The 24,800-nt window shown below is 36.6% G+C and overlaps 1 protein-coding gene across 1 annotated transcript in view; it reads left to right on the top strand.

Moving 5' to 3' along the window:
• LOC150081851 (erlin-2-B-like) overlaps positions 1-24,800 on the top strand; it is a 269,808-nt gene that overhangs the window by 105,543 nt on the left and 139,465 nt on the right. Inside the window, exons 5-6 of the mRNA XM_090379753.1 lie at positions 11,821-11,867; positions 11,979-12,040. Of these exons, the coding sequence (XP_090235879.1) occupies positions 11,821-11,867; positions 11,979-12,040 (109 nt within the window). The remainder of the gene's footprint in view (positions 1-11,820; positions 11,868-11,978; positions 12,041-24,800) is intronic.

Raw genomic sequence — 24,800 nt, 5'->3', positions numbered from 1 at the left:
GAGAACTTCATATCCGACTGCACAATTACTCCCAGGTCTTTTTCATTCTCCACCTCCTTGAATGCAGTAATACCGACAGTTGGTATGTTTCTTTTGGGTTACTGCTACCCATATGCAGTACTTTGCATTTATCAATGTTAAACTTCAGTTGCCACTTCTCAGCTCATCTGCCTAACATGTTAAAGGATCAACAGTGATCACAAAACAGCATTCAGTTGCTATATTGGAGATTGAAAAGCTATTAATAATAAGGATGAAAAATCTGATTCAGAAGCAAGTGATCCTCAGGTGTTTGTACTGACACTTGTCTTAATCTTTTCATTGTACATTTCAAAACACACTTTTGTAATTTTTCCTATGCGTGAGATAAAAAAATTATATTTGCGTGTGCGTTGAAAATTTCTTTTTTGCTTCAATCAAATTCAGCACACATAGTTGCAAGTGCTGAATGAACATTTACGGAAATTCCAACTTACATAAAATTTGACTTGCGCAAATTTCCACGGAATGCAACCCTTACATAAGTTGGGGAGTGGCTGTATATGATATCAAAATTATTTTTTGCATCCAGTTATTTTGTGACCACATTGTAGTATCCAGTCAAATTGGCCAGACAGGACTTCCCCATAACAAACCCATGCTGTGTCTGAATTATAACTGCAGTCTTGTCTAGATGCTCCTACAATGCTTCTTTAACCAGTAACTCTATTATATTCCCTGGAACAGAAGTTAAACTAACAGGTCTGTAGTTACATGTGTCACCCTTTGATCCCCCTTTGCGAATTAGGGATACATTTGCACATCTCAAGTCCATGGGGACCTCCCCTGAATCCAGAGATGCTCTCATAATAATGGCTAAGGGCTTGCTTATTTCCTTTTGCTGCCTTCTCTATTATAACTGGATAGATGCCATCCATCCCAGGTGCCTCCTACCTTATGTTTAACTTCAACAATCTCTCCTCAACTTTACTCTCAGTTATTTCAAAATCATTTAGCTCCCTGTTAGAGTTTGATAAACATCTGGAATTCCCCTAACTAAATAGCTCCTCATGAATGTAGATGCAAAATACTCATCAGTTTGACATCTACCTGAATAGGATCATCAAGGGTTGAACCATCGATATCAAGTGGACCAATCTGATTCATCCCCTTCCTTCTAGAGTTTACATAATTAAGAAGTCTGTCTTTGCTGTTCCTCTTTGTATCCTTTTCTAGAGATTTCTCATAATCTGCCTTCCCTTACCTAACCTCCTTTGTGATTTCATTACGTACTAGCTTATATCTGCCATTCTCTTCTGTGTCGCCTAATAATTTATATGCATTCCATATATTTTTCTTCTGTGCCACAAATCCTATTAGTTCATGTGACATCCATTTAGGCCTAAACCTTGAACAGTATTACTTGGTATGAAAAGCCTATTGGTTGTTTCTAAGATTGCTTCCTCAAATGCTTCCCATTTAGAATTTGCTGTAGATATTATCATCAGTTGTTCCCACGGTATAGAATTTAAAAACTGTCTGAGCACTGTAGTCAGTTTTACGAAAGCAAAATCACTCTCCTTTACCCTTGACGGTAGTTACATTTTTAAGTAAATCCCACATCACTGAGATCACTGCCACCAAGTGGTTCCTTTATCTCCAAATTCTTAATTCATGAATAATCACTGCTGATAATTAGATCAAGAGTATTACTATCTCTGGTTGCCTCTTGAACATGCTGCTGTAGAAAACAATCATCCAATAAATCCACAAAAGTCAATGCAAAATTTGACATGCGTAAAGTTTTGGGAAAACACAACCCTTATGTAATCATCAATTCATCAAAACTCAACACAGTGAATCAATAAGGAAGTTTATGTATTTCGTGATCCGCATGATAATGGAGGGAGCCAACAAATCACATCACAGTCTGTTACTTCTGTATGGTGCCTCCTATTAGAAAAGGGATGGCAATGGAGAAAAAGTGGACAGTGACATACCCAAATATACCATCTGAAGATGAATTCACGGATGAACTTCAACTTGACATACACAAAGAAGCACAGCAGCCATCTACATCAAGGGATCCATCATTTTATCCAAAACTTTATCCTTCTGAACTACATAAGATCACAGAAAGGGAGCTTAATGATCTAATTGGGGATCTTGAACTGCTGAAGAATATGAAAGAGCTTTTGGCCTCCAGCCTACAACAGTGGAATCTTCTAGATCATTCTGTGAAAGTGACAACATTTCATACTTGAAATAAAAACTATGATAAATTCTATCAAACAGAAGGTGAACTCACTGTTTGTAAGGATGTTGATAGTCTAATGGCAGCAATGAACATGAGGCACATTCCCGAAGAATGGCGATGTATAGATGCTTCTAAGGTTAGCTTCTTAAGGCTGTGTTATTACACAATGGAATTATGCTGCCTTCATACCTCTTGCGTATGCCTTCCACAAAAGAGAAACATAAGCAAACATGGAGAACATTCTCTTAGGTATACACTATCAGAAGTATGAATGGCAGATGTGTGGTGATTTAAAGGTAATTGCCATTTTATTATGACTACAAAAAGGTTACACTAAGCATTGTTGCTTTCTCTGCAAGTGGGATAGTCATACCAAGGATATTCGCTGGAAGAAGAGGAGTTGGCCTCGATGAAAATCATTAACACCTGGAATGAAGAACATTGCATTTGAACCTCTGGTAGAGCCAAATAAAGTTTTTCTTCCTTCACTCCACATCAAACTTGTGCTCATGAAAAATTTCATGAAGACTGGAAGTGAATGGTCCTGCATTCATATACTTGCAAGAGAAATTCCCAAGACTTAGTACAGAGAATATTAAGACAGGCATTTTCATTGGTCCACAAATAAGGCAACTTTTCAAAGACGAACATTTCAAATGTGTCCTTAATGATATATGTTTTGACTGGTTTTCTAGGAAATGTTAAAGCCAGCAACTACAGGCAGCTTGTGGAAGATCTCATTACTTATTACAAAAAAACTCGGGTGCATCATGTTATTGAAGATGCATTTCTTGCACTCACACCTTGATTTCTTCCCGCAAAACTGTGGTGCCATCAGTAATGAACATGGTGAGTGCTGCCACGTTAGCCAATTATTGTTGGATGGTGAAAGGGGATGCTTCCGAAGCTGAATACAAGTGAAAGGCAAAAAGGTCCTGTGTTTGATACAGGTATGTTCATAGCTACATCTTACTGACATAAAAATAAAAAATACCTTGTGTAAATATAAAAAACTACTTTTTTCGAAAACAAGAGCCAATCTGCCATTTTAAGCACTATTCCTGTGTTTAGCACCCCAAAATCTATAAAATAAACTTACTTTCATGCCAGTAACAAGATACAACCCAAATTTTGTTGTTCAGTGTTATTTATTGGTATAAATAGGGGCTTAGAGGAGAACAGGTATCTTGTGTGTTATCAGACGCTCAGCCTAAAACACTGATGGATCCAATATCTCTCTATTACAGAAGATTTAGGAGAAGTCCGGTTGGCCTGCCTCCCTAAAATCCACTCATGCACACCTTCTCGATGGTAAGCCCTGTTACGTCACTTATGTGGCAACAAACGTGTAGAGTGGTTCTCTTCAAGACGCCTGGTCAGCGTGAAGAGGAAAAGACCAAACCCTCCAGCATATGAAAGCACGACGAAACAAATGGCCCTCAGTCCCCAGCAGCTTTCACTCTCCCTCTTACGGCAGCGAGAGGATCAGAGTGGAAGCAGAGGGTGCTAAGAATCTCTGGATACGATCAGGCTGCCATGCACAGAAACTGAACTTGGCCTGTTATAACGTAAGAACACTCATCGGTGAAGACAGGATATTACAGCTGGAAAAGGAATTAGAAAATGTGGATTGGAATATCATTGGTTTGACTGAAACAAGAAGAAGAAGAAATGAATCACTTATAAGTTTATCAAGTGGAAATCTGCTGTACACCAATGGAAACAGTGAAAGGAGTGAAGGTGGAGTTGGGTTTCTTGTCCATAAAGATTTTAAAAACAACATTTTGGAATTCAAAAGTACATCACCAAGAGTGTCAAGACTAATACTCAAGATTTCTAAGAGATACAAGCTAAAGATTATAATGAGTTATGCACCAACATCGAGCCATGATGATGAAGAAGTTGAAGAAATGTACACCGAAATTGAGATTCTTCTAGATGAGCAGAAAACCCACTACACTATTATTATGGGAGAGACTTCAATGCTTGGAAAAAGACAAAACAGCGCAGAAAGGGGAACTATAGGAAATTTTGGAATTGGTGAAAGAAATGAAAGAGGTGAAAGACTTGTGGAATTTGCAGAATCTTAAAGACTGTCAGTAATGAACACTTTTTTCAAGAAAAGGGTGAACAGAAAGTGGACATGGAAGAGTCCAAATGGATTAACTACTAATGAAATCGACTTCATCCTCACTAACAGAAAATATATTGTGGATGATGTTACCGTCCTGAATAAGGTAAATGTTGGAAGTGATCACAGAATGGTAAGATGTACACTTGATAAAGATGTAGGAAAGGAAAGGAAAAAACTGACTCAAGTAAATAATACAAAGGTCTTTGAGATAACAGAAGAGGAGAAAAAGCAGTATGTACTGGAACTTAAGAACAAGTATGAGCTTCTGCAGACTGCTCAGGACCAAGATATCAACAAGGAATATTACAACTTTTTGAAAGTGATAAAGCCCAAGAAACCTATAGGGAAAAAGAAATCCAAAGAAGAAAAAATTAGTCAAGAAACACTTGTTATTATGAACCGAAGACGACAAATGAAAAGCAAGAAAAACACTGACAGGGAGAAAATTGAGTATACTGAGTTATGCAAAGCCATTAGAAAGAGACTCAGAGAGGACATAAGAAGATTTAGCACAAGAAAAGTAGAACAAGCATTAAGGGAAAACAAAGGATTTAAATCAGCAGCCATGAGCAGTAATACAGAAAGACAAATAATACTGAAACTGAAGAATAGCGATGGTGTACTTATAAACAGCGGAGAGGGCATAATTCAAATAGCAGAAGACTACTATAGAGAATTATACAAGGAGCAGGGGAATGATGCCTGCAGTGGGGAAGATAGATTGCAAAGTAGCAACACATACGACATACCCAATATTCTTCCTGATGAGGTAGAACATGCATTGAAGAAAATGAAGAATCAGAAAGCCCCGGGGGAAGATGAAATTACTGTAGAGTTGTTAAAATTGGGAGGACGAGACATAACACAAAAACTGGCAAGGCTCTTCACAAAGTGCATTAGAAAAGGTGTGACGCCTAAGCAGTGGAATAATGCAATCATAGTTTTGCTGCATAAGAAAGGAGATAAATCAGAAATTGGAAATTATAGACCAATTAGCTTGTTATCCCACATCTACAAGTTGTTCACAAGGGTCATTACTAACAGATTAGAAAGAATACTTGATGAGAATCAACCAAAAGACCAAGCTGGCTTTAGGACAGGATTCTCAACTATGGATTCTCAACAGTGGACAGGATTCTCAACTATGGATCACCTTCACGTAATATCACAGCTAATGGAGAAAGCAAATGAATATAAAACACCATTATGCCTGGAATTTGTGGATTATGAAAAGGTATTTGACTCCATACAGCATAAGGCAATGTTTCAGGCACTGGAAAGACAAGGCATAGATACCCCATATATTATGATTTTGAAGAAAATATATGAGAGTGCTACCTCCTTTATTAGACTAGACAAAGACAGTAGGAAATTTAAAATCGAGAAAGGAGTTCGACGAGGAGACACAATATCTCCGAAGCTGTTTACTGCTGCCCTTGAGGAAGTTTTCAGAAGATTAGACTGGTCGCAGAAAGGAGTCAATGTGAACGGAGAGTACCTAAACCATTTACGATTTGCAGATGACATTGTGGTCATAAGCCACGATCCCAAAGAATTAAGAGAGGAAAATCTTAATCAGTTATGCACAGTTAGTAAGGATTTTGGACTAAAGATGAATATGGCTAAAACAAAAGTAATGATGAACAAGTATGCCATGGAAAGGGAAATAATGATTGAAGGAGCAGTAATTGAAAAGGTGGAGTCATATACTTATCTGGGACAAGTTATTAGCTGTAATAATGATAAATGGCTGGAAGTCAAGAGAAGAATAAATTTTGGATGGATAGCATTCAGGAAATATAGTCACATACTGAAGAGCAATATCCCAGTTTGTCTGAAACGTAAAATAATGAACCAATGTATACTCCCCACCATGACTTATGGAAGTGAAACTTGGGCACTCACCAAAAGAATGGAAGAGAAGCTGAGAACTACACAGCAAAGAATGGAATGAATCATATTGGGAATCAGACTGTTAGATAAGAAGAGAAACACATGGATTAGGCAACAAACTCAAGTAAAGGACATTCTTATCAAAACTAAAGAATTAAAATGGTCTTGGGCAGGACACATAGCTCGAAGACATGATGACAGATGGACTAAGAAAATAACAGAATGGTATCCAAGAGGAGCTAGAAGAAAACCTGGAAGACAAAGGCGGAGATGGATAGATGAAATTCATGAGTTTGTGGGTAGTAAATGGATGGCCAGTGCTCAAAACAGAAGGAACTGGAAAGTTGCTGGAGAGGCCTTCATCCTGCAGTGGATTGAAAATGGCTGATGATGATGATTTATTGGTATTGGAGAAAATTTCATTTTTCCTCTTTTTTTATTTTTTAAGTAACATTTTTTATAGGAGGAAAAATCCTTATTGTTTTGTGGGTGAAAAATAATCTTTCATTACATGCCTAAGTATCTTTAGTAGTTGTTATAGAAATGCCCTTCCATCTAGCACTTGGTGCTTAGTTGATTATGAGCCATGGAGGAAAATGATTTTATTACTTTTTGTACTATATGTTTGATCAAAACTTTTTGATGCCATCTGCATTCCACTGGGAATGCAAAAATGTACAAGGAGGGGGGGGTGTTCTGTGATGTATTTTTTGTATAACAAAATAAATAAAAAGTATTAATAAATTATAGAAGAGATTATTTTGATAACTTAATATCATATAAAATAACATGAAAAAATTTGTCAATTGCTTAATGCAGTTTCTAAATTTTAATTTTTTATGTTGGTAAGGAAGAATAATTAATAAGCAGAAAATTGAGCACCATTCGGTAATTAAATTTTTGACTAAAGAGGATATAAATGTTAAATAAATTCATGGAAGAATGACTAGAGTGTTTTTGGGAAGTATTACCCAGTTATGCTATTGTTGCGTAACTGGGTAATGTGCCTATGTGTAGAGTTCAGTTTGGCCATCTGAAGCAATTTCTGAAACATTTACCCTCATTGAAATAAAAATAGCAGAATTAGTGTCTGAACTTGAAAAAAGTACTTTTACATTTTCAATGGAAGCATTTTAACATTAATACATGAGCATTTGGGAATAACCATTCATATCAAACATCAGTGGGTGGAGTCATCAAAAGAGATTTTAAAATTAATTTTTGCTAATCACAAATTAGCAATTAGCAAAAAATGTAGGCAAGTTTCATCATGAAACTTGCCTACATTTTTATGATCTTGTATCCAAATTAGAAAATGTGTAGCGAAAGCTCAAGGGATCTTCAACCCTGAAAAGATTTCAAATGCAGTCATCAGCTGGAAGAGTGTTGGCCTCAGATTTCTGGGGCAACAAAAGGATTATTGCTAATTGATTACCTTGTGCCTAAAGCCATAATAGCATGGGAATATTATGCTACCCTTATGCCAAAGTTAAAAGCTGTGATTTGAGAAAAAAAAGACAAGGAAAGTTGGGTCATCGGGTTTTGCTTCTTCATGACAGTGCACCTATGCAAAAAGTCTGTGTTGCACAGGCTAAAATTGTTCAGATATTGATTTGAACAATTAAAGCGCCTCTTCCCTTCCTCAATATAGTTCATATTTGTGCCAAAGTGACTATTATTTATTCAGAAATCTTGGGTGTCCTCTTTGTGGAACTCATTTTAAAGATGATAATCTAAAAAAACAGCTGTGGAAGCTTGGTTTGATACCCAGCCTGAAGAATTTTTTTATTTTTGATGGATTAAACCCTTTGCAGATTAAATGCAATAAATGTATTGAATTTAAAGATTAAATAAGTGTAGTTTGGGGTGAATACATTTAAAAATTTAAAAAATTCAGAATTTTGTATCTGTTTGTACTCCACTCCCAGATCTTTTTTACCACCCCTCATAAAATAGTCTACTGTAGTAAATTATGTTTTCTAGTCATTTGCTATAGGAAACTGAAATAAGAGCATCATATAGGATAAACTAAGAAATAATACAAAAATGCATTTTGTGTTCAAATCCTTATACGCTCTAAGAAAAAAAGTTATCAAATGTTTCATTATAGATGTGCTGTAAGATTTCCCTTGTAGACGAGTATTGAATTGAGAATCCAGAAATTACTAAAAACATTTCACATTAAAGTTCAAACTAAAGGTGAGGAATGATATAGAAATGAAAAGAAATCTAAACAACTTGTGTTAGATATGTCCTTCCAAGGCCATCAAGTGATTAAGGTCACCTGAAGGTAGGGGTTAGTCCTGAAGAGAGAAGTGTTTTTATGTTCATTGTGGTATCTCGTTTTCATTATAAGCTATTAATGATGACTGTACTGCACATTACTGTATGGAGGAAGTTCTATAGTACAGTTAGGATGAAACATCAGCATACTTTTCTTGTTTAGAGTATTTTTAATGTATTGAAAATAAGCCTTTCCTCTTAGTGGTTTTTTTTTTTTTTTTTTTGTTTTTGTTATTCCTTTATTGTGCACTTTCACACATACACACGCACATGTAAGGTGTTTTCAGCACATCTGTTCATCTGCATGTAACAACTCGGCTCCCATCGGATGAATTTTCATGAAATTTTATATTTTTTTTCTTTTTAGAAAGATTTGTTAAGCCGTTCTGGATTTTATTGAAATGAGACAAATGGGAATCTGGCAATTGTTCTTTCTTTTTTTCCATACAATTTGTATGAAAAAATAAATTCATAAATTAAATGTAGTTTTAATGCTGTTAAGCTGTAGACAGTCCATTCACACTTCACATTCATTATTATGTAAGACTTGTGAACATTGTGTTGCTCGCTAAAAGAGAGAGAGATAGAGAGAAAAGAGACTTAAAAGGATGTGGGAGAAGAGCAATAAATATTATACAGTTGTAATTAAAGCAAATGGCTAAGTTCAGGGAATGTAAAACTATAATTTTATTAAGTGCTCAATGAAGTTATAATCTTAGTAATTAATCGATAAGGAGATAACTGTATTTACCTCTCACTTCTATTAATCACAGAAAATAAATAAAAAATATCAATTTATTTAAGGAAGAAAAAAAATCAGAACCAACCGTGCCTGAAATGTAATACAAAGCATACATTAACTGACTTGTAATTAATGGTACTATGCAAATTTAATAGAGAAGGAAGTAAGATATTTATCTTATTTTATTTTGTTTTAAACTTGGTGTTGGTGCAAGTATTATAATTTTAATATTTGCACAATTAATAACCATAAAACCATAATTTTTATTATAATAAAATTACTTAGAGAAATTGTAAATTCAAGATTCTGTGAATGCTTAACACTTTTGCTTCTGGATTAACCTATGACCTTTATGAACCAAATTTAAAAATTACAGGATTGAGTCAGTCTGTATTGGGGAAGGCTGAGACATTTTTGGCTTCTCATCACTATGGCTGAATTAGTCAACCACTGGCAAAGGTTGCTTAACATAGTTATTTGGTTTTTCTTCTGTACATTCTACCATCCTTTTTCAGTGTAAATTTAAACACTCTTGTGTGTTGTCTAAGAAAAATAAAGATGCCATCAGTATTTAGTTTACTTAATCCATTTAAAGCCTTGTGCACTTCAGTTAGGTCACATTGCCGATGCTGCAATTTATAGAACCCAGTCTCTTGATAAGAATATCCTTTTGTTTCCCCCAATCTACTCCAACAAATTTAAAATCCTAATGAGGATTCCAAACTTGTATTGCAATACTCAAGATATGAACTAACCATTGCTTTATACAACAAGGTGATTCTCTTCATCTCCACTGGCAAAATTCCAGAATTTTAGCTTTACATCAGTTAAAGTACAGGTTTAACAAATCAACACAACCTCAAAGTCTGTGCAACAGTATCATAAGATTCAGTTTAAATTTGTCTAAGTAGTCTAACCCATTATTCTTCTCAGTAAATTTGGTTTAGTATTATTGGTATTTTTAACAACAATTAATGAATTTTTAAACATACCAATGACAATGTATGCCGGATGTTAATATTTTGGCGACTCCGTAGCCAGGTGGGCAGGAGCAGCAGCAGTGCGTATCACACGCTTCTTGATTAGACCGGGGTTCGAGCCCGTGACCACCAAATACGGAGGACGCGGAAAGGTCAGGGAATGACCACTGCATATCACCCTGGGCACCACCACCTAGACAGCACTTACATAGAATACTTACACTCTTAAACATATGATGCTTTATTGCATCAGTCTTCATTTATACATTATTATGAACACCTTCTGGCATCTCTCACAACTGGATTGTCATGTTTGCAATACCAGGGTGCCTGCCAACCCACCGTTTCAAGGGCCAACAAGCCTTGAAACGGTGCTGTCTGGGTGGTGGTGCCCACCGCGAATAAGTAACAATAGTCTTCTCTTTTAGTGAAGCGTTACTTATTCGAGGTAGTGCAATACATGGCAACTCATTGTGAAGGAGGAGCACAATATGAGATGCAGATAAAATGATACCCCTTCAAACTACAAATGTAGTTTTTTCGTTTAAGAGTTTTCTATGGTGTATTTACACCAATATTATATTAAATAAAAGTTATGTATATAATGAAAGAAAATATGCTTTCAGATTTAGTCATTTTTTGAAATTAAAATTTATAGTTTTTTTTAATGCTTAAACATATGAGTTTCCATGTTTAAGTAGGTAAATGAAGCAGAGCAGTGGTAAATGGGTATTAAAATCATTTTAAATGCTCAGTTGCTGTTTGTGATTTTTTTCATTTTTTATTTGTAAAAAAAATTATTTTGAGGCATGAATTTTTCCAGCCTTTGCTTTTTCAACATTCCTAAGCACCAATGCTTTAGGTGAAAAAGAGCCACACACAGTTCTCAAGCTATAATTTGGCTATTTTGGTATATAATTTTATTCATGCAGGAATTTTCTTCTTCCTTCATTTTTGTTTTCTTTATACATTCACTTTTGTGGTTGAAATGTAAAGTACAATATAAAAATATTTTTTTAAATTTAATTATCTTTCTATACATTAAAATAATTTTCCTCCTAGTAATATTTATTCAGCCAATGGGAGAAGAGGGATGTGAGTTATGTGGTAATATGTAACAAATACTAAACTGCATAACAGAAGCTTGTTTTACTGTGGTAAAACAAGCTTCTCTTTTAGCGTGGTCATGCTAGATAAACCTCGTGCACGTGCTTTGTTTATCTAGCATGACCACGCGGCATCATTCTTGATTTCCATATGTAAAAAATTTATGTATTTATAGCTGAGGAAGAGAGATACACAGTGTCAAAAGCTTCTGTGAGTATTTTATTTTATTTTATCAAAAGAAGTGAGCGCAGTCCCCTAGTATATATTATATAAATTTTTTTTAAATTCAGAATTGTGGATATCTAGTATTATAGTACTATATGAAAAATGCAAACTATGAAGAAGGTGTAGTTTATTTTACTTTGTTTATATGGGATTTTCTTTGACATTTGAATTAAACACCATAAAATAGAGCTGGCAAAGAAAACATCTGCTTATTTTATAGGTAACGTTACAGACAGATGAAGTAAAAAACGTTCCATGTGGAACAAGGTAAGATTTTATTCACAATTTAAATTTAATTTTTAATAAATGCATATTGGTGATCAATTTAGATATTATTTTTCTTACACATGCACCCATAATGTATTTCTCTGTTTTTAGTGGTGGTGTGATGATATATTTTGACAGAATAGAAGTGGTCAATACTTTAAATGCTGAAAGTGGTAAGTGTGTTCTTTAATTTTTTATCTTTTTAGTGTTAGTAACTAAAAGCACTTCCTTATTTTATTAATTCCTGTGAATCCAGGTTGTAAAATGCTGTGTGTGTGTGTGTTCAGAAGGATTAATAAATTAAATATAGAAAAATTACTGTACAAAAAAAATGTGGCCAAAAGTAGTAATAATGCTCTTTATAGCTTCTTTCGGAGAAGTCTTTGTTTGTTTTAATGGAAACCAATCATGCAAGAAACTATCAGAAACCTTTTTTAGAGAAATTCACTCACCAATGTCACCTATTCATTTCTATTTTTAAAAATCCCATGTAGGAAAGTTGCATGATATTGCATGTTTGCAATTTAATGACAGCCTCACGTCACTGTTTAGAGGTGCCTCCATAGCCAGGTGGGAAGGAGCAGCAGTGCGTAGCACACGCTTCTTGATTAGACCGGGGTTCGAGCCCATCACCACCAAATACGGAGGATGCGGAAAGGTCAGGGAATAACCACCGTATATCCCGGAGCAATATGGCCTTAGTTGCTAATGCTCCTAAAAAAAACCAATAACAAATAACAATAACACCACTGTTTACATGGAACTCAGTGTATTGTTCTCATTTTTGGACTGTAACAAATAGTACAGGTAAAACATTAATCAAAAATTGTTTGTTTGTTATTCTACAAAATGACTACAGAGGAGGAGTCATAATGAGTGAGTAATATATATGTGAGGACTGATTGCATTTTTCAGCAGAATGTGTAATTCAACTTTTTGGAGAGTGTTGAATTTGAATGTTTTCACTTATTTGACTGCATGGTTTCTGGATCAATGGTAAATTCATGTCCCATTAATGGACACTATGTAACTAATGAATCTTTATTCTTTTTACTCAAATCATATTAACATGTTTCCTTACACCTCAGCAAATTTCTGTTCCAATCCATTGTAAGTAGTGTATAATTTCGTAAGCTCAGATTCTTAATATTTCCAGGTGTTTTTTTCACAATTTCAAGATCTTTGCTATATGAGATGGATATTTTACTGCTTGGATGAAATACCCATTTTTCTGTCCATTTTCTTCTCTTCATCTACACTGATGAGGCAAAACATTATGACCACCTACCTAATATGATGTTGGTCCTCCACGTGCAGCCAAAACAGCTCGTACCTGGCAAGTCGTGGACACTACAAGATTTCTAAATGTGTCTTGTGGTATTTGGTACCAACACGTAACCAGATCCTTTAACTCCTGTAAGGTCCATGTCGAGATGCCGCAGGTCGGAGTTGCTGTTCCAGCACAAACCACAGGTGCTCAATGGGATTGACATCTGGGAATTTGGAGGCCAGGGCAATACCTGGAAGTCTTCCTCATGTTCTGCGAACCAGTCTCGAACAATCCGGACAGTGTGGCATGGCACATTATCCTGCTGAAAGATGGCACCGCCAGAGGGGGAAAACCTTTGCCATGAAAGGGTGTACCTGGTCAGCAGTGATGTGTAGGTAGGTGGTAGACGTCAGAGTGCCTGGCACATGGATGACTGGACCCAGAGTATCCCAGCAGAACATCACCCAAAGCATGACACCGCCGCCACCGGCTTGTTTTCGTCCCACGGTGCATCCAGGTGCCATCACTTCCCCAGGTAAACGACGCACATGTACCTGGCTGTACACATGGTGCGACAGGAAACACAATTCATTGGACCAGTTGACCTTCTTCCAGTCACTCAAGGTCCAATTTCGATGCTTGCGTGCCCATTGTAGGCACTATCGGCGGTGAACCATGGTTAGTATGGGCACTCGGAGCAGCCTACAGCTACACAGCCCCATTTTCAGCAGGGTTCAATGTACTGTGTGTTTTGACACATTACTCCAGCATTCACCAGCATTCCAATTACCGGCGAGTTGCACCACAGTCACCCTTCTGTTGCCAAGTACCATTCAGGAGAACCTTCGCTCACCTCAATCATCGAAGAGCCATCGTTGTTCAACACCTTGGTGGCGGTTCGTAGGTTTCCCCTCCTTGGACCACTTTCGGTAGGTACTAACCATGGCTGATCATGAGCACCCCACTAGCCGTGCTGTTTAGGATATGCTCTGGCCATTACAATTTGGCCTTTGTCAAACTTGCTTAAGTCCACTGTCTTTCCCATCTGAAGAACAAGAGTAACACTGATTAACGGAGCTCAGTATCAGGTGTTTTTTATACCATGTCCTGACCTACGCACGTGCCGTAATTCACCTGCAGTTGCTTCGATTTGCATAACAGCTCGCTGGTCATAATGTTTTGGCTCATCAGTGTATGATTTTTCTGAACTCATGGAGCTTGCATGAGTCCAGGCAAAGCTGGATTTCCCATTAGGCACAGTGCCTAGGGCCTATGGAGGAAAGCAAAAATTAAAAAAACAGTTCACTCTTTTCACTGTGACTAATGAAAAAGCTGAGAAAACATCTGTGCAATTGGCTCTACGAGCTTCAATTCAATACACATGCTATCTAGCAACTGTTCTTGAAACTAGAAGAATCAAAGTGATGGTCGCTCCATCAGTTGAGGTGGTTTATCATTTATTATAGTTGAAACTTGAGCCATGTTAATTGACATGATTCGCAGTCAAAGTGTTAAAATAGAAAAAAACGTTTTGCCCCCTTTTTTTTTTTTAGCACATTTTGGAATAAAAGTGCTTAGGGCATGCAAACACCAAAATCCAGCCCGCAGTCCAGGTAAAGTGTGCTTTTGGGGTATTCAAAGTCCTTAGCTACCTAAGCCATAAGTCACCATCAAAGGTTCTTCTGCTTCCTTAAAAAGCTATGATTTTCAAGTGGCATGAATGTTTCACATTTGTGCCAACAGAAAATTGCAGTTGTCTTCACTCTCTGATCACCATAAACTTCAATCATTTCTTTTATGGTACCCATATCACTCATATTTGTTAAGAAAAGTAGAACCTGAACAACATAATATTGATTCAGGTTTCTTTTTAAACTTTTATAATTTCTTTTTACTATGAAACAAAACAACATAAAAGCCAAATTATCATGAGTAGCAGCACTCATTTCTTAGGTCTACACTCAGTATGCTCTAGAGCAGGGGTCCCCAAACTTTTAGAGAAATGGCCCACATATGAATTTTTGGAATATTTGGCAGACCAAAGAAAATTCCTAATTACTGAAAACTACATTCTTTGCATAACTTTCATGTTATGCAGAAAACAAACTCTATACCTACCTATATTTACAGATTGAAAAATAAATCTATGGATATGTAATATAAAATATACCAGTTTGTTTTTATCAAATTTTAATTATTACTTATTTATTGTACTAATCACAAAAATACAGTCAGTAATACAACAAAATTAATTATTACTTATTTACTAATCACAAAACTATAATTAATGTGATGAATGTGGTTATAGAGTGCAACTAAGTTTCGTAATTTCAGGTTGTATAGTACTAGTTCCAATTCTTAAAAAGTCATGTAAATGCGAGTCAGTTAGACGTGATCATATTTTTGATTTTCATATATCATTTTTGAAAAGGTCTGCTCACATGTACATGTACTTCCGAAAATTGATGTAACCTTTCTTACAAAATTTTTAATTTTAGGATAATCTGACTCAGATAACGTTGAATAAAATTGAATTAGATTTTCATTTTTAAATATTGTCTTCAGGGCATCATTAGATTGAAGATCTACCAACTCTGTAAATTCTCATCAACATCGTTGACGCATATGTCAAATGGATTTTTTTTTTTTTTTTTTTTTTTGGGCACCTCCGTAGCCAGGTGGGAAGGAGCAGCAGTGCGCAGCACACGCTTCTTGATTAGACCGGGGTTCGAGCCCGTCACCACCAAATACGAAGGATGCGGAAAGGTCAGGGACTGACCACCGCATATCCCGGAGCAATATGGCCTTAGTTGCTAATGCTCCTAAAAATCAAACAACAACAACAACAACAACAAATGGATTTTGACAAAGTTCAAACACATTTGAATTATTTTTAAAATCATAAAATCTATCCACAAAATTTTCCTGCAACAAACTAATGTTTTGAACAAAATTTTCAGTGAAAAAATTACAACTAGGCATATTTTTAGATAAATTATCGCAACATGGAAAATGTGAAAAATCATTTCGAAGTAGTTGACTTTTAAATAACTCCACTTTTGTTTCAAATGCTTTGACATTATAATACAATTCATCCACAAGTTTGTCTCGTCCTTGTAGTTTCATATTAAGAAAATTCAGGTGTTCACATATATCTGTTAAAAAGGCGAGGTCCCACAACCATTTGAGATCTGACAGTTCCAAAACAGGTTTCAGTTTTTCATTCATAAATAGATCTATTTCGATCCTAAGTTCCAAAAATGGCTTCAACGCATTACCGCAACTCAGCCATCATACATCAGTGTGGTACAACAAATCACCGTATTCAGCCTCAATAGTTTCAAGAAAATTTTTCAATTGCCGATGATTCAGACTAGTCTTGCGAATGAAATTTACTGTTGATATTACAGTTTACGTGACTGAATCTACACCCAAACATTTTCCTCACAAAGGCTTCTGGTGAATTATACAATGAAATTGCATTGGTTTTTTAATATTTTTACTTTCAAGATGTTTATGAAGCTGATTCATGGATCCAATTTTAGTCCCGACCATATTTTTAACACCATCCATTGTAACCGCTGATAGCAAATCCCAATTCAATTTGAGGCCATCAGTTGCTTATGACATACTAAAAAATATATGCTCACCTGTTGTATCTTTCAAGCATTTTTAATGCAACTAGCTCTTCAGTTACTGCAAACTTTTGATTTACACCTTGGATATAAATTAGTAATTGAACTGTATGACTTGTATCCTCACTCTCATCAATTGCTTTTAAAAAATGCGTGAATTCACAAATTTTTTCTACTAGTTGATTTTGAACATCGGCTCCTAAATCTTCAGTTCGTTTCATTACATCTGATGAAGATAAACTTACAGATGCAAAATTCTTTACTTTCTCAGAACATACTTCTGCAATTGCCAAACAAATTCATTTTACAAATTGTCTATCCGTAAAAACCCTTCCTTCTTTGGCAATGATTTGGGAGGCTCGAAAACTAGCTGTAACTGCAGATAAATTTTGATGAGTTAAAAGTTCTCATTTTCTGTTGTTGACTTTGAAAAGTTTGGGTTAGTTCTTGGAGTTTTTTCTGCCTCAAAGCTCCTCAAATATCATTTAATTGACCACCGCTCATTAAACACGCAACACTCAGCATCAACTTTTCTTTTTTTCGACATCAACTTCGACATGATTTTTATGGGGTCACTGGAATAAAAAAAACATACTTGTGAATGTTGAAGTAAGTACGCACTGACGTGTCTTAAAATTTTATGAAATATTTTAACATAAAGGTTATTATTATAAAATAATAACACGTGAAATTAATAATATAGTTTATTAGGGTGTGGCCCCGGGTGCCAAGCGTTCCGTGGCCAAGCGATTCTAGTGCGTCTGTAAAAGCGTTTTTTCTAAAGAGATTTCCAGCGAATAGATTCTATTTTTTGTTTCAACAACCGTTTTTCTTGATTTCTCGATCAAAGTAGCTCTTTCGCACTACAAGAAGTAGGCAAAGGCCCAGGAAGGAAAACCACCTTTCTGTTTCTTTTTATATTAATACTAACTTCCTAACCCAGCCGCTTGGTCACCTTGTGGCACTGCTCCTGCCTCCCCGTGGCGGGGCCGGAAACCTGGGTGGTAAAGCAAACCCCCAGGGCCAAAAGGAGCAAAACATGGACTTTGAAAACTTTCCCCCGATCCAGACAGCAAATCCAAATTCAAAGGATTTGCATCAGCCTAATGATGACAAAACCAACCGAAAGAGACTGAAGACGGATGATTCCCTAATAGAACATCCGAGTTTCCTGATCCTGCATTCCTTAGCGAACCAGGCCCTAGGCAATCTATCGCCATTCCTCATACAAAAATGTCTGGAAAATGTAGCAGGTTCCCCCAAAATGGTGCGCCGTCTCAAATCTGGCGACCTGTTGGTTGAGACTACAAGCTCTAAACATTCAGAGTACCTTCTCAAGCTCACAACATTCAATGGAATCCCTGTTAAGGTGCCACCACACGCAACACTCAATACCTCCAAGGGTGTTATCTCAGAATGGGACCTAATGAATGTTTCAGAAGAGGAAATTGTCAACGAATTGCAGGATCAGAAGGTCATACAAGCGAAGAGAATCATGATTAAGAAAGATGGCGAACTTATTCCAACACGCAGTATCATACTGACATTTAGCTCACCCAACCTACCATCATCAGTAAAAGCCGGGTATTTGAACTGCCGCATTCGCCCGTATATCCCAAACCCGCTAAGGTGCTATAAATGTCAAAAATTTGGACATTCCCAAACTGTCTGTAGAGGCGATGCAGTATGCCCTAACTGTGGATCGAAGGAACATGCCCAAGCTGATTGTAAATCGCAGTCCTCACTTTGCCCTAATTGTAAAGGCAATCACCCAGCTTTTTCAAAAACATGCGATCAGTGGAAATATGAGAAGAAAATTCAAAAATACAAGATAGAAAAGAAAGTCTCATTTTCCGAAGCCAGAAAACAATTACAGCAACTAATACCGATGCCAAAACGTACATATGCCGACGCTGCTCAAAAATTTCACTCAATATCAGTTCAAACAGATACATCAATCCCGCCAAGCATCTCTATTTCTGAATGGGCTCGAACTTTACTCTCTACTGTACCTCAGTCCTCAAAGCAACAGACTTCTAATAGATCTAATAACACACCAGTCACGATACCTCCTGTTACTCTTACAACTCCTGTAAGATCTACTCAAACAGAAAACTCTGATCCCGTTAACAAGCAGCATGCTGAATCTTTCTTCATGGACACGAATGAGACTTGCTCTCATGAAGAAACGGAAACCATTCTGGAAATTCATCCAGAAGATGTAATAGACGCCAGACCAATATTTTCAAAGAGAGACAAAATAAAAATTGACCGACAGAAACAGACTTCCAAAAAGCAGACAGACACAGCTTCCTCATTTAAATCCAAACAATGAAAAACATCATCCAATGGAACTGTAGAGGCTTTCGCAGCAATATCGACGACATCCACGAGATAATTAAGCGTTATAAACCAATTGGAATCTGTTTACAAGAGACATATCTAACACCTCAGGTGTCTACTTCGATAAAAAATTACACTCTCTTTCGGCAAGACAGACCTGCTACTAATAATGCTCACGGAGGTGTAGCGATACTTATAGATGGAAGAGTACCCTGCAAACGCATTCAGTTGCAAACCACTGTTGAAATTGTTGCCACACGAATAGCCATTGGCGTTACCCTAACACTTGCTTCAATCTACCTGCCACCCAGTCTCCCTTGTACCATACATGAACTTGAAGATCTCATTCAGCAGTTGCCAACCCCTTTCTGCTTATTGGGTGACTTCAATGGACACAATCCATTGTGGGGTTCTTCCAATACAGACGGACGTGGAAAAATCATTGAAATGCTTATTGAAAGACGAAATCTAACCATATTAAATACTGGTTCACCAACTTACCTCCAAACAGGAACAGTCTCTTCAATAGATCTCTCTATCTGCTCTCCAATCCTTTTCCCTAGTATCCAGTGGACAACTCTGGATGATCCACTCAATAGTGACCACTACCCTATAATATGTAAAATTGAAACGTCACACTGCATACCTTCAGAAACTCACACAAAATGGAAATTTTCCAAGGCAGACTGGGCAAAGTATACCACTAACGTATCCTTCGACAATCAGATCATCAAATCTCATCCGATTGACACAGTTGCCGACCATATTACAAAACAGATTCTAGCAGCTGCATCCACTGCCATCCCACAGTCAAAGTCAAGCATTCATAGAAACAGAAATTATTGGTGGAACGAGGACTGTAAGAATATAAAAAAAGAAAAAAACCGTGCATGGAATTTATTCCGCAAACATCCTACCACCACTAATCTTATAAATTACAAGAAAATTAGAGCTAAAGCCCGTCATATTAGAAAGAAAGCAAAAAGAGACTCTTGGGTTCGATTCGCAACTACAATTAATAAAAATACTGATGTAAGAATTATTTGGAGGAAAATAAGACAATTAAATGGTAAATTTCCCCCTTTGTCGTCCCCACTTTTCACCGTGAATGGACAGGAGCTATCTACTCCTGCAGAGATTGCAAATGCTCTAGGGACGGTATTTTCACAGTTGTCTGACTCTACGGCATATGATCCATCATTTCAAAAGATTAAAGCTGTAGCAGAAAAATCCCATCCGAAATTTAGAACAACAACAACCTTCCAATACAATACACCACTTACTTTGGTAGAACTTCAAGAAGCTTTATCCACCGCTAAGAACAGTGCTGCTGGCCCGGATGGAATATACTACATAATGTTACAACATCTAGACAATAAATCATTATCTTCGCTACTGACCTTCTACAATCGTATATTTATGGAGCATTCCTTCCCCAGCTTCTGGCGTCATGCTTTTGTACTGGCGATACCCAAACCAGGGAAAGATCATTCTATTCCGAACAATTACAGACCCATTTCGCTCACAAGCTGCCTAAGTAAAACCATAGAAAAAATGATACACCGTCGACTAACGTGGTATCTTGATTCCCAAAATATTATCTCTGACAATCAATTTGGTTTCCGAAAACACCGATCATCTCTAGATCTCATGATCAAAGCAGAAACAGACATCAGGAATGCGTTTATCCAAAACAAACATCTAGTAATGGTATGTCTCGACATAGAGAAGGCCTTTGACACCACTTGGCGGTTTGGTATTCTGAAAGATCTTCATTCCCTGGACCTGAGAGGACACTTACCGTACTTCATACAGAATTTCCTACAATACAGGACCTTTCAAGTTCGCTATCGGCAAGTACTTTCGCAAACATACATACAAGAAGAAGGAGTCCCGCAGGGCTCTGTACTCAGTGCAACCTTATTTGCAATTAGAATAAATCAGATGACAAAAAATATTCCAAAAGCTGTAAACTCTTACCTCTATGCTGATGATTTGACTGTCTCTTGCAGCTCGCAAAACATGAGCTTTATCGAAAGGCAGCTGCAAACATCTGTAAATAACATTGAATTATGGATGATACACAATGGTTACCGACTATCCTATCAGAAATCTAGAGTCATTCACTTTTGTAATAAACGAAAGATGCATCCAGATCCAGAGATACAACTAACAAATCATCCCATCACAGTGGTGAATAGCATTCGTCTCCTTGGTTTAATTTTTGATAATAAACTGAACTTCCTAGAATATATCACACATCTAAGGACTGCTTGCCAGAAAAAAATGAATTTATTAAGAATTATCTCTTCTACATCATGGGGTGCAGATCGGTACACCTTACTTCACTTGTACAGAGCCCTGATCAGATCTCGCCTTGATTATGGCGCCCCGGTGTATGATTCTGCTAGGGAAAGCGTGCTAGCACGTCTTGCCCCTATTCAACATTCTGCCCTCAGAATTGCTGTAGGCGCTTATAGAACATCGCCAGTGCAAAGTCTTTATATCGAAGCCCATGAACCTCCGCTCAGCCTCAGGAGAAAGATGTTACTTCTGAACTATGCAGCCAAAATTCAAAGTCTGCCTTCTCACCCCAATTGGCCAATACTTAATAATCCACAGTTCCCAATGTACTACAGAAATAAACCTAGAGCAGTTCGCCCTGCTGGCATCAGATTACAGGAATTATCACAAAATTGGAATATACATCTGAACAAAATCCTCCATAATCTGAACAGTTCAGATCCTCCCTGGTCCTTTATTAAAGCATCCTGTGACAGCTATTTCTTAAACTGGGGAAAACATTCGCTTGCAAATACCAATATACAGCAACTGCATGCCACTCACACACAAAATTACCAAAATTTTACGCATGTATACACTGATGGATCAAAGTCTGGTAGTAAAGTCGGTGCTGCAGCTGTCTTTCCCTTTAACACTATCTCTGTTTCACTTCCCACCGAATGCGGCAGTTATACAGCTGAATTATACGCTATCAAGCTTGCCTTAGAAAACATTCTCCAACTGTCCATCCAAAAAAGTGTAATATATAGTGACTCACAGAGTTCAATCTTGGCCTTGCAAAATTCCTCCTCAACAACGCATCCCTTAATAAAATCTATAAAATCTCAACTAATGCATATCCATGATCACCAACAAGTTGTCATCTTTTGCTGGATCCCAGGTCACACTGGGATATCAGGGAATGAAAAAGCAGACTATGCAGCCAAACATTCATCCAACATAGCATCGCCAGGTTATTATGTTCCATATATGGACTACAGATCCCATATAAGAAATACATGTAAAGAACAATGGACACTTCTATGGCAATCTCAACTGAATAACAAGCTGCGTGAAATAAAACCTGAACCACAGTTATGGGTTTCCAGTTTTTCTGTAAACAGAAAGGAAGAAGTCATCCTGGCTAGAGCCCGGATCGGGCACAGTCAGCTCACCCATATTTCTCTTCTTACAGGAAATGATCCTCCGCAGTGTATGCACTGCAACTCTGTTCTCACAATAAAGCACATACTCGTTGAATGTACCTTATACACTGATGCCCGAAAAGCTTCATACAGTAATCTTCAACAACCTTTGACACTCCAATAGTTCATAGGTAATAATGCAAATCTCCCGGAATTTTTCCGCTTCTTAAAACGCATAAATCTGTATAATTCTTTCTAACTGTTTTTACAGACACCGTGAAATCCTCATCTCGTTTATAGGCGCAATATGGCCTAAGTAGCCCTTGCGCCAGAAATAACCATACCAATACCAATACCAATATTAGGCTGTTTGCCTAATATACTACATTATTATAATATAAAATTATATTATTAATTATAATATCATTTAATAAGGTGACGTTTCAGGTTTCTTTTCAATGCCCATCATCAGACCATGCTGTTGGGGAGAACAGAAAGGGCTACAAATTTGAATATTTTAGGATATTACAGTTACAATTACCAATAATATAATTGCAATTACAAATATTACAATTTTCAAATAATGATTCTAAAGTATTAAGTTTCGAATTGCTATTACAAATAGAAAACAGGAAATCTAAGGTAATACAAAGAGATTAAATTCATACCTGCCGACATCCTCCTCTTGCTGATGCTAAGAAACTTTATGTGCAGACAGGCTGCCAACAGTTAATTTATAGCAGAGGGATTAACTCCATTAACCAATAGGATAGTGTCATGTTTTTATCCTGGATCTGGGGTTCTTGTATAGTAGAAGCCATGGATGACCTTTGCTCCAGTACTCTGATAATCATGGTTTATGTGAAGGCTGGTTCAGGATCTTACCGATACCAATCATCAGACCATGCTGCTGTGCCAGTTTTTCTCCTGGATCCAGGATTCTTGCGTAGTGGAAGTCTAGGGTGACCTCTGCTCCCATACTCTGAACATCAGGGTTGGTGTGCAGGCTGGCAAGGGATTAGGAAATCCATAATTACTGTCTCTAACACCTATTGCTATTTAATGACAGGGTCAAGATTAACGGATTATTTTAACAATGTTTCAAAGAATAGCTTTGAGTGGAAATAACAGAATTAATATCTAACAAGACTAGGCTGACGACACAGAGGTGTCAATACTATTAATCAACCCACAAATGTTAAAATAATCTGTAAAATGTGGTTTTCATAAATTTTATTGTGATCTAATATAAACATTAATTTTTATGATCTAATTGAAATATCTGCAGATAAAATTCTTTCGTGGGCTGGATCCGGCCCACAGGCTGTATTTTGGGGACCCCCTACTCTAGAGGGATTTAGCTGAAACTAAAGTGAAAGAATAGTCTTTGAATTCATTTGCCTTATATTTGAAGCTTGTAAATATGAGGTAGAAATGATGCCTTAAAAATGTTTCAAAAAATAACTATTATCATTAAGATCATACTTTATTTTTATATTGTTTATGGTATTACTAGATAAAAATTTCATGTGAGATATTCATATGCAGCTGTAAAAAGAAATTTATTTTGTTGTAAAAAAAAAACTATTACAGTTTGAATATATTTTAGTTTTTTAGTGCTGGGAGAATTACTGATCATGAAAAAAATTAAACAAGGAATAATTTACTTGTGCAATGTAAAACACTTTCCCAACAGCCACTTAAGTTAGCAAAATAAAAAAAAAATAAAAAAAAGTGATAAAATAATTTTAGACAACACTAACAGAATTAAAATGATATATATATATTTTTTAATTTATTTAATATTAAAGTACAAAAAAATTTTGTCAGAGCTACCACAGTACTTATCTTGGGGGGTAGGGGTCTGCCAGCTTTCCTTTACTCAATTGGGATTCCTGTAAGGATTTGATTGATGGGCCTTCTGTCATCAGTATGGATAGCATGTCAAGCCAATCTCAGTTTTCTAGCCTTTATGATTTGAATTATACATTCACTTTTATATTTCTCGTTTAGTTCATTGTTATGTCATTTCAGAGGATAGTCTCTCTGAAATGAATTCCACCTTTAAGATATTTTCTAATAGCTTGTTGTTAACTACAGAGCCTGTTCCAAATTCATATTTATCTGTTCCACCATATAAAATTGTGAAGGGCTGGATTTTCATGCAACCTTTTCCTATCCATCTTGTTTTTTGGATGGCTATAATGTCTGTTTTGTATTTAAATAGCTCATTGATCAGGTTTTTGAGTGCACCAGT

This window comes from Mastigoproctus giganteus, chromosome 8 (assembly GCF_048544385.1).
Source record: "Mastigoproctus giganteus isolate SK-2022 chromosome 8, ASM4854438v1, whole genome shotgun sequence".
NCBI classification, from domain to species: Eukaryota; Metazoa; Arthropoda; class Arachnida; order Uropygi; family Thelyphonidae; genus Mastigoproctus; species Mastigoproctus giganteus.
This window is presented reverse-complemented; position numbering and strand designations above follow the sequence as displayed.